Source organism: Puntigrus tetrazona, chromosome 5 (genome assembly GCF_018831695.1).
Source record: "Puntigrus tetrazona isolate hp1 chromosome 5, ASM1883169v1, whole genome shotgun sequence".
NCBI classification, from domain to species: Eukaryota; Metazoa; Chordata; class Actinopteri; order Cypriniformes; family Cyprinidae; genus Puntigrus; species Puntigrus tetrazona.
In genome coordinates, this window is record NC_056703.1 from 13,720,212 (window position 1) to 13,734,731 (window position 14,520).

The 14,520-nt window shown below is 38.8% G+C and overlaps 2 protein-coding genes across 5 annotated transcripts in view; one reads left to right on the plus strand and one right to left on the minus strand.

Annotated features, from left to right (window-relative positions):
- Positions 1-569: 569 nt before the first annotated feature.
- Positions 570-12,272, minus strand: wdr44 (WD repeat domain 44). The gene is given in 21 exon segments (XM_043238578.1): positions 570-1,362; positions 1,437-1,571; positions 1,746-1,873; positions 1,991-2,106; positions 2,259-2,324; positions 2,326-2,361; positions 2,497-2,688; positions 3,104-3,226; positions 3,331-3,447; positions 3,575-3,639; positions 5,018-5,156; positions 5,273-5,531; positions 6,003-6,086; positions 6,740-6,876; positions 7,692-7,784; positions 7,885-8,018; positions 8,436-9,042; positions 9,668-9,745; positions 10,332-10,365; positions 11,750-11,896; positions 11,988-12,272. Coding segments are annotated over 20 exon segments (2,709 nt in total). The 5' UTR covers positions 11,827-11,896; positions 11,988-12,272; the 3' UTR covers positions 570-1,273.
- Positions 12,273-13,310: 1,038 nt separating this feature from the next.
- klhl13 (kelch-like family member 13) overlaps positions 13,311-14,520 on the plus strand; it is a 43,032-nt gene continuing 41,822 nt past the window's right edge. For 2 of the 4 annotated variants that reach the window (XM_043239789.1, XM_043239790.1), the window contains exon 1: positions 13,311-13,399. The gene's annotated coding sequence lies outside the window, so the exon portion shown is untranslated. The remainder of the gene's footprint in view (positions 13,400-14,520) is intronic. The other 2 variants (XM_043239792.1, XM_043239793.1) reach the window with 1 other exon arrangement.

Here is a 14,520-nt window from a genome sequence, read left to right on the forward strand (position 1 = left end):
TTCATTGTCCATAAAATATGAGTAGAGCATTCAGCATATTCTTCAAATATAAAGAAACTTATATTTTTCTAAGAACCCATTTATACTGTGTGAGAATATAAGAGTAATATAAACAGCCAATAAATAATCGTTTCCCTATCTTATGTCATTTATTGCTGCAGGACTAAGGCATGTTCACACAGGTGAGCAGGAACCATGCACATCTACCTTCTGTTGGAAGAAGGGACGCTTTAATGTTATTAATAAGTTATTAAAACTGTGATCATAGTTGGCTATTGCATGTAAACCGTTATTGTTGGCAGTTTACAAAGTGATATATGCAAAATGGTATGCATATTAATTATCACCATATTTTTACAATGTTTAAATACAGTATCCTGAAAAGTGGACTTTAATAAAAAATTAAAAAAATAATAAAAAAAAAAATTAACAATTGGCTTATATAATGCCATTGTGCTAAAAAAAGAACATTTAATAATACATGGAAAATGTTTCATTTGTTCAGACATATCAGCAAAAAATATTTTATTGCATTCATGCAAAAACAAAACCTTACGCACACTGAGAAAATCTTTATATCTTTTTTTTTTATTTCTGGAATCATACACATAAAAAAATCAGGTTCAATTATTTTTACAACATAAAATAACACTGACAAAGACTCTTAAATTGAAATGAGTTCAGTTAGTGCTCATGTTGGAAATGTGAGATCTTTAACCAGAAACACTGACTTTGGGGTCAAAGTGTGTGGTGGGAGGGAATTCAAGTCAGTTTTTGTGTGTCTGTGTGTGTGTGTGTGTGTGTGTGTGTGTGTGTGTGTGTGAAGGGCGAAGGGCTCACTACCTGCGTCTCCCATATCCATTCTGTCTCCATACAGGCTTGCAGTTTCACTCATCCATTAAAATGGCATCATTGCTTTATGCAAATTAAAGCCCTTTTTGTACATACAGTAACAATACAACGATACCTCTTCAAAAGATATCAAATTAAAAAGAAAGGAAGGTAAAGAAAGAGGCGTTTAGCTGTAATGATGTTTGTCCCTGCTTCTCAACCGTCCCCGCCTTCCAACGTCCTGGGTCCCTGTTCTCTGCATATAAGGCGGGGCTTATAATCCCTGCCTCCCAGAGCACTCTCCAGCAGCTGATTGGTCAATGAATGGGGGCTCAGTTAGGTGTAAAGTGGCACTGATTTTGCTTTAGCTGTCTCCGAAAGCTGAGAGGAGCTTTTAAATTAATTCTGTATACTCGCCGGGTGTCATATTCAGCACAAGCACTCAGTATTTCTTAACATTGACAAAAACTTTAATGGCTCCAGTGAAATCCGCAGAGAGCAAAACTTCAGAGTGGTCTGTTTTCAGGGCCCCTGAGGAGAAGAAGAACGGGTTACTTTTGCTCATTGCTCTTTTGTGATCTCACAATGCCATTCCCAGACAGTACCTGATGGGATGGTCTCAGAGTCGTCTGTGCTGTCACTCTTACAGTCCGAGTCTGGCTTCTCTGTCCCTGCCTCCTGAGGCACGATGAGATCCGGATGCGGAGCAAAAATGGCTGAAGTAACTACGGCATTGTGGGCTAAAAAGCAGAAATCAATTTCATTTAAGACCCTCAAAAGTGCAACCTTCAGTTAGTCAAACATTCCAGATATGTACAATTTGACAGACTGCCAAAAATTCCTGGATTTTTTTTTTTTTACCCGGTTACCTGCTCTTGCTCTCAAGACATCATAAATTTTTCTTTCATCATTACCTTTGATCCCTTCCCAGAAGTCATTGCGGTCTCTCCGCACAGAGGTGAATTTGCTCAGGTCGTGGTATGTGCTCCAGATGTACACATATTTGTCCTCGGAGCCGCTCACAATGAAAGAGTAGTCATGACTACAAGAACAAGACGAGATCCTTGAGATTCACTCGTATTTTACAACTTTCTGTAGAAGCGCTAGATCAGAGATGGACACATCTGGGCTGTGTGTCATTCAGACTTGCCCCTCTCACCTGAAGCTGGCTTTGATCTGACTGCTGCTGTTCACGTAGCCTTTGTACTTCATAGACAGAGACAGATCTCTGAGGTCATACAGACGAATGCGAGAGTCGTTTGACGTCACCAAGATCTGCAGAATAAAAAGGAAGTTAGCATTAACTGAGACCGATTGATAGTGTTAGGTTTTATCACCTCAAAATAAATTAAAGCATCATTATTCACGTTATACGAAGGTAAATAAGTAGGGTTATCTTCAGTCTTTTTCTATTTTGAGTCTCTTACCTTGTTCTCTCCTGGCAGGGGCTCAATACCGGTGATTTTGAGGCCCACTCGATTCCTACCTCTCGTGAGAGCGGACGTGGATTTGGGTGTGATATTTAAGGCGCTAAGCAGAACATGTTACAAGAAGCAGTAATTAAGAATTGACTATTTAGGGTTGGATTTCTAAATCATTATGTTGTATTTTATTTCTAGTGACAATCATTGCTCCCATCTAAATCTTAAAAGAAAAAACGCTCACCTCTGTGTCATAGAAAATGCAGCGTCCATCGTAGGTGCCGATAACTGCATATTTTCCATTCTGGCAGAAGTTAGCTGCTGTTATCAGACGTGTCTGTCCGTCCACCTCATTCCACAGTGCCACTTTCTTATCTGGAATATTCCACAACCGCAACTTTCCATCCAAAGAACCGCTCAAAAAATACCTGTCATCCTGAGAGAAAAACACAGTGATAAAACACACAAACTTTCAAGCCATAGTGCACACACACACAAACACGTTTGGGGTCTTTTTGTTTTGATTTTCATAAATGAACAGTTTTATTCAGCAAGAACACAGTAAAGATGTTTGTTGTCTATTTATCGAAAGAAATGTGATCTTTATGTTTCCACATAAATATTAAGCAGCACATTTTTCAACACTGATAACAAAAAACGTTACCAAAATCAGCATATCAGAATGATTTCTGAGAAAATCATGTGACACTGAAGACTATTAAAAGGAAATAAATTACCATTAAAAGGAATCGATTACATGTAAAAAGCCATTATCATGTTTAACCATATCTGCTTTTTTACCAAACGCAAACAGTACAGTGTAAACCAGAATACACGAGAAGCACGCTTACCCTGGGATGAAATGCGATGGCTGTAACAAAGTCTATGTGCTGAAAGCAGCAGAGACACTCCCTCCTGGAGATGTGCCACAAACGAACCGTCTTATCCATCGATGATGACAGCAGGAAGTAGTTCTACTCAGAAAACAGGCGCCATGATTATGTCCCATTCCTCTTCATTAGACTGTGAACTTCAAATGTTTTCCCACACTTAATTGGTGCTGGCCGTAACCTCTCACCTTGGACCAGGACAGATCCAGCAGGTCAGCAGTGTGCCCCTTGTACTTGCAGAACGGAACTTGCCGGAAAGGCACATTTCTGTCCTCGGTGTCAGTATCTTCCACTGCAGCACCAAACTGAGCCAGAGGAAGCAGGAGAGATCAACATCATAGAGCTTTAAATAATCACTTAAAAGCATGAAATACAAAACAGGTAGAGAACAGGTAGACAAAAAAGGAAAGCTTAAATAAAAAAACGCTTTACCCCTCCTTCAGTGTCTGATTTTGAGGAACAAAGACTCTCCTGAGAGGGAGATGGTGACACGCGTCCTGCGAGATAAGAGATTTGTTTTTTAATAAAAAAAGGAAGTAGAATTTACAGATATTTTACTCCATATACTTGATTATTTATCTTAAGCAGAGTCAGTGTTGGGTAAGTTACTTTCAAAGTAATAAATTATAATTACTTCATCAGTATTGTATTTAAATTACTTTACTAATTGCTTTGTCTAAAGTAATTTAATTGGTCAAAAAGTAACGTAAGAATTGTTATAAGAAAACGTTTGAGCACAGGTGACTGCATATAATGAGCTCAGATACAGGAAAAACGGTGCTTCCCTTTTTAGTTTCACACAGATTACATAATTAGATAATATTTGTTTTTTTATTTGAATTCATTCATTTAAAAGTAGATACTAATAAGTGTTCAGATACGGGAAAAGACTGTATCTCGCTATCGTATGGATTACAATTAGTTTTTAATTTGTTCATTAAAAACGTTTTTTATATGCATTTGTTGATTTTTAAGCAGGCACTTAGCTTTAAAATACAGAAAAGACTGTATGCTTTCAAATGGATTAAATAATCAGATAATATTAGTTTTCGATTTAAATTCATTAAAAAGTAGACACCTCAAGCTTTCATATACAGGAATGACTGTACCTCGTTTTAGTTTCATACGGATTGCATAACCAGAGAATATTCGTTTTTGAGTTTCAAGTAGATATATTTCTCATGTCTATAGAGATATTTCTAGATTCCACTGATTTTACTCTTATCTGTATTGTTTCTCTGTGAATCCGAAAAAACTGAAATTGAATGCGCCGGAGCACAGAGGGTTAAAGAAGTTGCATTGAATTTTATCTTTAGAATGTAAATTTAGGTTTAAAATTCAATATTAATTTTAAAACGAATAAAATGATTTACAGTAAATAAAGTACCTAAAAATCAGCAGTAATCCCTTACTTTACTTTTTTAATGGAAGTAATTTAATTACAGTAATGCATTACACCCAACACTGGGCAGAGTAATACTTGTTCGGCCTATATAGAGAGCCTTCAAGATGCTTAACATCCCACTAGGTTTTAAAACAGATTTGGTTGATTTTTATATGCTCTACATGGGCAGCAAAAAATAAAAATAGAGCTGTGCTTTGAAAGTCATTCACTTTTATAGATTTTCAGTGTTTACTTCCTAGACAAAGATAAAGCTTAACCTCGGGCTGTAAGAAAAATGGTCATTCATTTTAAATGTAAATCTAGCTCTAGTAATACATTTCTTATAAACAGGTCCATTCAACACATTTGACAAGCAGAGAGAGAGTTAAAATACTTTTGGGGGCCACAGAGTAGAAACTATATGAAAGCCACAGGATGTTATGAATAGACACAGAAGTCTTTATATACAGGATTGTGCATGTGTGCGTTACCTTCTGTGTTATATTTTATTCTCATGTTGTTGAAATAGTCATAGGCATTTTTTAGGACCCAGATTCGAACCACGTTATCCTGCCCAGCTGTGGCCAACAGTCTCCCACAATGAGAGAATTTCATTGTCCAGACAGCACCCTGAGAGAGACCGAGGGAAAGGAGGAGTGGTCAAATCACTGAATAATTAACTAACTACATCACAAATCACAAAACATGCTAAAGTTCACGTTAAAGGTCACACACACTCTACTCACCATGTGTTCTCCACTCAGGTCCTGCACTACTTTGATTTGATCAAAGTCAAAGGGGCCTTTGAAGCTGTGAGCAGCTTTAAACTTGACCGGTCGGGTATACGGCATCCCCTCATCATCACTGGAGGACGGGTCATCCTGGTCTGTGTGGAACACTTCATCCCGAACGCTTTTGACTTTATTTACGGCTCGCTCTCCATATTCTTCTGCCAAGTGCTTTGCCCTCTTCACAGACTTGCCCAGAAACTTTTTCAGCTGTGTACTGGGTGAATACAGAAAAACAGACAGAATATGAAAAAAGCCCTCAGTGGTTCTTCAAGAAACATGCTTTTTATTTGGTCATAAGGTTTGTAATATTTTGAAAGAAATCAATGCATTCGTACTTGCAGTTTGTATTTTTTCACAAGAAATCAATGGATTTGTAACAGAATATTAAATACATGGCATATATGATTTTTGAAAGACTGGATGCTGAAGACTGGAGTAATGACAGCTGAAAATTCAGTTTTGCCATTACGGTTATAAATTACATTTTAAAATACACTTAAATAGAAAACAGGTATTTTAAATTAGAAATATTTTTGATTAAATAAATGCAGTCTTGGTGAGCAAAAAACAAAAATCATATTGATTATCCCAAACGTAAGAGCTACATTACATTTTAATTTTCTTTTAATTGCATATTTTTGCTCAAAAATATGACTTCAGTTACAAATAAACATCCATCTCTTACGTTCTCTGCTTCAGTTTCCCTCCATCTGTGTCTGTAAGTGCAGGCTGGGACTTTTCATCATCATCCGACTGTGCCGCATCATTTCTGCCAAGAAAAAAAGAAAGTGTGAGATCCCACCCTAAAGCGTTCAGAGCTGTTGGCTTTCAAAATTAGGTTGCATTTAATCCCAATGTAAAATGAGAAATTAGAAACACTGATCCAGGACCAGATCCAGCTACCCAACTGTTTCAGATTAACCACACTAACAGAAACTACAAAACTGTTATCAGCTCTGCATTATGAAGCACTTCTTGCCAAAATGTTCCACTTGTGTTCAAGTGGTTTCAAATCAGGAGAGAGCAGAAAAAGTGAAGGGATTACATGCCTTCTCTCTTTTAAAGAGAAACACAGTCTGTAGGTTTCATTCTGGCTGATAAAATGAGGGCAGATGAGAGTGTAGCGAATCGGATTACTGATAGGATTCGATTCTGCTGCCTGAGGGGCCCACCACATCAGCACAAGCAGACCGTCATAAAAGGAAAATGATCCTTGATATTACACATGAAATGTAAAATCAGCTCAGAAGAGTTCCAGAAGAGCTCAGAAGAGTCCTCTGTGATGGATTTTGGATTACAGGATACAGTAGGACACCTTAGAAGTCATTACGTCTCGAAAACTTGTCCATGTTTTCTTCAAGCCAAACCAGAGAACTTGTGTATCTACGTCTTAGATTCAAGTAAACAGCTGGTGGTTCTTACGAGATATACTCCTTGGTTCTCCTCATGATGTGCAGTGTGAGAGGGTTGATTCCAGTTGGTAGTTTCTCTTCTGCCTGGATCAAAGGGATCTCCTCGCCAGTGTCCAGATTCTTGATCATCACGCTTGCAAGAATCTCCTGCATAACAAACACACACGGATTACTGCCTTGAGTGATAATCATTATAATAGATTCATTACATCACACAGACAAAAAAAAAACACAACAGGCCATGTATAATACAGTAAGTCAAAAGCCTCTCTAAAATGAATGAACTGTCTTCAGAGTAACCTTCCTAATGTGGTTATCATCACCCACATACCTACTTTTCAGCCAATCAGCTACAACTATTAGGTGACCTAACCATATAAACAGTTGTGCTAAAGTATGAATGTGTCCCTCCCACTTTTTAGTTCACAGAGTGCTGGAGGAATGCGTTCTACAACCCAGAAGCAAATACGGTTCCAACATCCCAAAGTCAATGGGTTTTTGGTGAAACACCAATTTTATTCTCCAACATAAAATATATCACTAACAATCCCAACTGTGATTTGTTTTAACTAGTTAATACCAAGCAGCTAAATGGCATTACAGAGGATGTAATAATCTTAAATGTCATTAAGCCGAAGAGGTAAACTCTACTGGATAGTCCACTTTTACAGCCTTGTTGTATTTTTACCTACACTCTTGCAAACTATCATAACTCAGACTGTCCTACTTGTAGACCACTAATAAAAAAACTGAAAGAGTTTCAGTTGTGGTTTTGTTGACTGTGGAGTAGTTCATTTAAAAGTGTCTTAAACCCACAGAGCTTATTTTCTGCAATAATCCAAAAGCTAATAGAAGAGTCCCATTGGCTTTTGTTGAGGGAACAAGCATGAACCAATAGGTTGGTCTACAAACTACATTCTTATGCTCATGTTCACATGAATGCATGTGGGTGCAAACATTACTTCATCTGTAAGCTCTCTTCCTGAGTTAGACCTTGGTCGTTGAGGACCAGCAGTCTCGCTTCCAGTAGGACTTGACGTTTGCTCATCATTTTCCTGCTCATGCAAAAGAACAGACAGAAATGTCAGAGATGTCAAATATTCATGTGAATCCGAATATTTATATCATTTGAAATGGCTGTAATTAAATGCGAACCTGTGCAGTGACCACTTTATCACCACTAGTGGCGCTAGCAAGGTCCAGTGAGTGCTGGAGCTCTTTAGCAATACATCGTACTGTGGCATTTGGGCTGACCAATCCGCACAGCTCATCCGCTGGCTCTACAGAGACTGAGCAATGATAAAGAATGTTATTGCTTTAGTCATTAATTACTTAATATTTCACATTTCATTTTATACCAAAAAGAAGTGTTGAAACCCTACTTGCATAGTGTGAAATTGGCTAAGATTAGGTCATCTGAGACAAATGTTAAAAATCAAACAGATTCCTATAATCCTAGACTAAAACATGTAGTCCCTGATCGTTAGTTTGACATGTTCCCAGACAGCTGATTAATGGCCATTGTGATCAAATTCTGGTGCACAGTGCTGTAATGTGACTTATCATACATCATACTGTTTTTGTTTTACGAAACAAGCCTTGACAGAATTAATGCTATAGATATCTTTTATACGCCATAATCTCAGACAAATTGCACAGTGTGTCTGGCTTAAATAGAGTGGCATTTTTACCTGTTCAAGTCTTACCTTCTAGCCCTGCTGGTCGCATGACTTCCTGGGATTTTTTAGCAGAAAAGCTTGGCCGTGAGGGAGGAGGCGGCCTTGGAGGTGGAGCCCCAGCGGGCGGAGGTGGCCTTGAGGGCGGTTGCTTCTTGGTGCTAGCTACAATATCTGGCTCCACTGTAAACTGTCTGGGAGGTTTGGAAGGGCCAGGGCCATCTGAATCACTCATAGGGACCTGCTCAAGAAGATCAGCCGTTTCTGCGCAAGGCATGGAGGCGGGTTGCGATGGCTGACCTAAAGCACTTGTAATGTCAGGAGGGGGTGGCATAGCCTGGTCCTGACCTGCTTGGGCAGGACCAGCCACATCCGGTGCTCTGTTCTGAACGTCCTGTGGCCTCACTTCCTTCGGCCTTACATCAGGCACCTGCTCAATGCAACCCAGCTCATGTGGTGTTACATCAGGATCCTCTGGAGGCACCAAGGCGACCTCATGAACCAGGTTTTCTTTAACACTGCAACCTCCTGCTCCTGCGCTCTCTGATTCAGATGTGGCTGCACAGGCCTCCTCTCCTTTTAACAACTCATCCTCTACTCCACTTTTTTGGCTCTCTTCTATAATACTGTCAATGATCTGCAAATGATAATCAGAAAGAGAAATTGTGGTTTAGCATTCATGTAGAACGCAGCTGTTCATCATAACAAAGGCTTTGTTTACACTAGGCATCTAATCTTATAGTGTTTCCCTACAACATCAATAATGATTTATGTCTAAAGAGAGCTCAGGGTTCACATTTATTGATCAAGAAGACTTTGGCATCCAGCCAACTTGCAATACACACTCAGGAGGAGCAGAATTATCAGGAGAGCTTCAAACACATATACCCCGCATTGATTTTTGTTTACTGGCACAAAATACTGAGTAGGTTTTGATGCAAGGTTTTTCCTTTTCTTTTAAAGGTTTATTTAACAAGTTACTTATGCTTCTATAATAATACAGCTTGATTAGACCGCAGGTTGAGATTTGATATTTGTAAAGCATTTTTCTTGCTGGGTTGCAAGTAACCCGTTGACACAGACCACTTAAGAGGAATGACCTCTTTTTTTGGGCAGACATCCAACAGCAAACATGCACTAGAACAGCACAGAATGCTTCTGTTAAAATTCCTCATTAGTAAAGCAAAGAGAAAATGAAAGAGAAAGACTTGATATAAAAAATAAAAAGCAGCAAGAACTGCAAAACTTTATCATGGCCAAACCTGAAGAGAATCGTCATGGAGGGATTCAGGCTGAACCAATCCAGCGGCGACTTCTTGTACCACATTCTCTGCAGGACCCTACAGGCAATCAAAATGGATGGAAAACCACCCATTTATTCAGTACAAACCTTACTGTCATTTATATATGTATACATGTAAAAAAAAAATCAATGTCAAAGGTCCTATCAAAGTCAAATAGAATTCTCAACAACAACAAAAAAAAAATCTTTAAATATACTTCAACAGCAGTTCAGCCTTGGTTTGTTTGTTCTGTTTTATTTAAATGATTAAACAGAACTAAAGTAAAGCCCCAAATTCTACCATCAACCTCTGATTATCTTTCCATCCTGCACTCACGTGACTAAAGCACTTCTCTAAAAGGTCAGAGCTATCAACCACCTAAGACATATGCCTCAAACAAACACAAAGACTGGCCAACACAGAAACTGACCGTATGAACAGGTTACATTAGATTATTCATCAGATACACGTTTTTCCATATTCGTTAGATACATGTTATTATTCCATCAGACTCTGTCTGGAACTATCCGTGGGCAAATATTGCTAAATTCCTTTCTATTTGCTTCTCACTCCTTTTATCATCGCATTTTGACTTTGTAGTGCACAGATATAAACATTTGTGTAAGTAACAGGAAACTCTTACCCCAGGCTGAGGAAGTTCAAACTTTGCCGGTGACCTACAAGGAGTAAGAGAATAAATCTTTAATAACACAGATCACTCCTAGCTCCACATATTATGCTCACATATTTGCTCGAAATGAGTGTGGATTTTGATTCTTCATTTGCTTCAGCACTGCATTAAGTCGAGTTAACTCTAATTACTGAATGCCAATAAAGTTGTCCGTGTACATAAACAGTCAGTGGGTGTGAGGGCTCCTCCCTGCACTGAGTTTACATGAGATCTGAGCCTCATTAAAACTAGCTAGTGTGACCCGCCTGACACAGCATTCATGAACAGACAAGCCCCTCAATCTCATTCATAACACACCCTTTAACCAGCAACTCCAAGCATGAACCCAGCAACCAAACGCAAACTTTTAAATTAGCTTTCAGCAATCAGCGGTGACACTGTCACAGCATTCCTCCGACACAGTCACAGCTCTTCTCACACACACCTTTGAACCCAGTCATGCTGTGATAACAAGAACGGGTGGATTTTTTTATACTTAACAAGCAGACTCGTTCATCATAAAAGAGCAATTATCTTCCTGAACCTTCAAGTCCTCAAATCTTCGTTCACACCGAGAATCTGAGTCACTGGGTTTCTGAGTCATCCGGGCTCCTTTTCTGAAAATAGCGGTCATGTTTGTGACTAAAACACTGCCTGTCAAACAAGTCTCGGTCTAAATACATGATTTACAAAGTGTAAGACGGTAATTGTATAAAATGTTCGATTTGATAGAGAACGGTGCTTGAATTCAGTAGGAAAACTGCAAACTGGACAAAACCTCTCCTAAATCAGGTACATATCCTTCAGTGCTGAAAATGGCTGAGATTAACTGGGGGGCAGATTTCATATTTTTTTTAACCCACATACGCAGAAAATCTCACTCTATTTCTGTATGAAATTTGTTTTTAGAAGCTCTTTCATGAATAAAAGCGTTCTATATTTTGAAGCGGACTCCATCCCCCACATTTCCAGCCATGATATGCTTATATTTTTCCAAACCTTAACCTTAGTGACTTTCCTTTCTCAACAAAACAGAACTAACTTTTTTAGCATTTTAAAGCATTTGGTTCATGTGACAGCACCAAAACAACATAACAGCAACATTATCTAAACGCTACGTGTCAAGGCGAGACTGAAAGCACTCAGCTGACTCGAACGGCCGAGAAATACTGTCTAGGTAAAAAAGCTCACTAGTGCAAAAGTCATATGACTTTATGTATCCAGATAATAAACGTTTCGTGGCTGTAAAGAAGCAGTAAATCTATAAACAAGCAATGGAGCAACTGTTGACAGCTTTGACAGGCGAGGTTCATTCACCGTTTACACGACGGACATCAGACATCACGCCGACGCAGTAATATGTATTTTGTTATAATGAAAATTATACTCACGCATGAGGTGAGGGAGTGAAGTTGACATCCTCCGCCGCATCGTAAAACTCCTCCGTGTCGCTGGTGTCCGACGCCATTGAGCCCGGGCTGCATACAGAGGCCGCCGCCACTGCTACCGTTTCAGCAAACGAGGAAAAGCTCCCAGATCTTATGAACCAGAAAACGAGAAAATAAACGTATGACACGTCTCTGGGCTTGCGTCTATGGCATGAGTGCTGGGAGAGGCCGCTCCGCTCACCTGAACGTACGATAACGCAAGCAGACACACGGCCTAGATTACAAGATCTCAGACAGCGGGTTGCGTTTTATTTTTTTTTTTAAAGCACAATCAGCCGGTTACGTCGATCTAATCAAGTGGTAATGCAGTGCGAAGGTCCGCCCGAAGCTTTCCGTGTGGACTGTCAGTGATCCTGGCATATCGGGAAGATCCCCTACCGGGATTTATGATCGAAAACAAACCGAGAGGAGGAAGAGAAACGGCGACAGGTCTTCTCGCGTCCACCGAAGTCTCGCAACATCTCACGGTGTTTGGAGGCATGATGCACGGACAGCTGATCTGTACTCTCTATTGTGAAACATACTGCACGGACTGAGGTTGTTCCGATGAATCCTTGATCAGTGAAAGAGATAGATAGAAAGATAGATAGGCAGGCTTTTGTGATTCCTATAGATATATAGATAGATAGATAGATAGGCTTTTGTGATTCCTATTTTCATCCACTGGAGAGTGCAGTAGGCTTGGGTCAGCGTCAATTTTGTGTCAGCAAATTAACAGTTTATAGATTAATGTTTCTTGCTATTTTCTAATTAAACACGTGAAACAAACAGTTAAGTCTATAAGCAGTGAGAATTACTTGATAGTTTTGTAGCTCCTTGTAAAATATATATATATATATATATATATATATATATATATATATATATATATATATATATATATATATATATATATATATATGTATGTGTATGTATGTATGTATATATATATATATATATATATATATATATATATATATATATATATATATATATATATATATATATATATATATATATATATATATATATATATATATATATATATATATATATATATGTATGTATATATGTATATGTATATATATATATAATCACTGTATTACAGCGCATAGTTTTTTTAATGATTAAAATTTGGGCAAATCACATTGATCTACGTTCTACAGCTGACGAATTTGCTATAAAGTTGTCTTAATTGTGATATTATCTCATCTTGAGGTGCTAATACCAGGTGAGTACCTTTATAGATCGCACAGCCCAGCTGTAGTACTATTTGATAATCAAAGTGTATTAGTAAACAATACGGTGATGTCATGCCGAACAGTGCCTCAAATACATTTATATTTATACAGCACCGTCCAATTACATCCCGACTATGAAAGGATCAACCAATCACTGCGCGCATCCCTCCGCCATGAACTTCTTTTGGTAACGGAAGTTTTTAGTGTCAAGAATTGATTGACATGAACGTAGACCAATCGGCAAGGCGTACGGCACGTATTCCCTTGAGACCACAGCCAATGAAAAACAAGAGAGGAGGGGCTTTGTGAGGTCCATGAGTAGAGTGGATTTGGGGGTTTAAGAAGGAAACAAGGGTAAATTCCAGAGGTTGTGGTAAGTCGAAACGGCTTTTAAAAGTTTATTTGTTTAGTATTCCATGTGGCAAACTGACATATTGGTGGCATGTACGAAAAGATACACATCATTCAATACGAAAAGTAGCTTGTTGTCAGCTGAAGCTAACGTTAAATGTAGCAGCAGCAGTAGCAGAAGCAAAGCTGCGAATGGGGAGCCATGCTTCAGGTTTGGTCATTTATTCATAAGAGTTGAGCTTTCAAGAACGGACTAAAGCAGAAGCCAGGCCACATTTACAGCTTCGGTTCTGCAGCTAGACTGGTGTCAGCGCGGTCGAGGCGGGTTCTGTGTGTGGTTAGTGTGTTAGTTCCCACATAAACATGAGCAGACATGTCGCCAAGAGTCTCTTCCACAACCCCAAACTCTGTGTGTGAACTAACGACGAGTACTGCAAACACAACACCCCGACAAAACGAAGTGCTGCTAACAAAAAAATGCCTTGTTTCTTTTCATTTAGGACCGCTATGATTATCTACTATTTGTTTCGGCTGGACCCCTGCTGTTCTTTTGGTCACCATAGCTGTTTACCTTTTGTTTGTACTTGGCCTCACTTTCTATCACGCATTTCAACTTTATTCGTGCTGCTGTTGTTATAAATTCATTCGGTCATCTTTATTTTTCTTTTAATTTAAATAGGACCTGTTTGATTCAGTATGTTAAAAGTTAGTCAGTTTTGTGTATTTTGGGGGTCTCCATCAGATCGAAGTCCACATATCAACCAAACGGAGTACTTAAGGACAATCTCTAATCAAAGAACTTCAGCTTAGTAGTTGACCCTGTTACTAAACGGCTTTTGATGAATTCTAAATTCATTTTCATAGCTCCAGATACTTGCTCCGGCTGTCAGAGTGTGACAAAAGTTGAGCTCAATTATTAAGAGCGTGATTCAGAGCAGCTGGGGGCTGTAAGGGCCACCATGTGCTCATATGCCATGACAACAGTAACATAACACTAATAGCTAAAAACAAACCCTTCTACCAGGGGCCTCTGGCTGGAACCTTAATTTAGCTTATGTTCAGTGTTGTGTATTGTCCTAGCCTTGTCATTTGTTGCTGTTTTTATTTATTTATTTTCTTTTTATTTATTTTTGTAAGGAAATG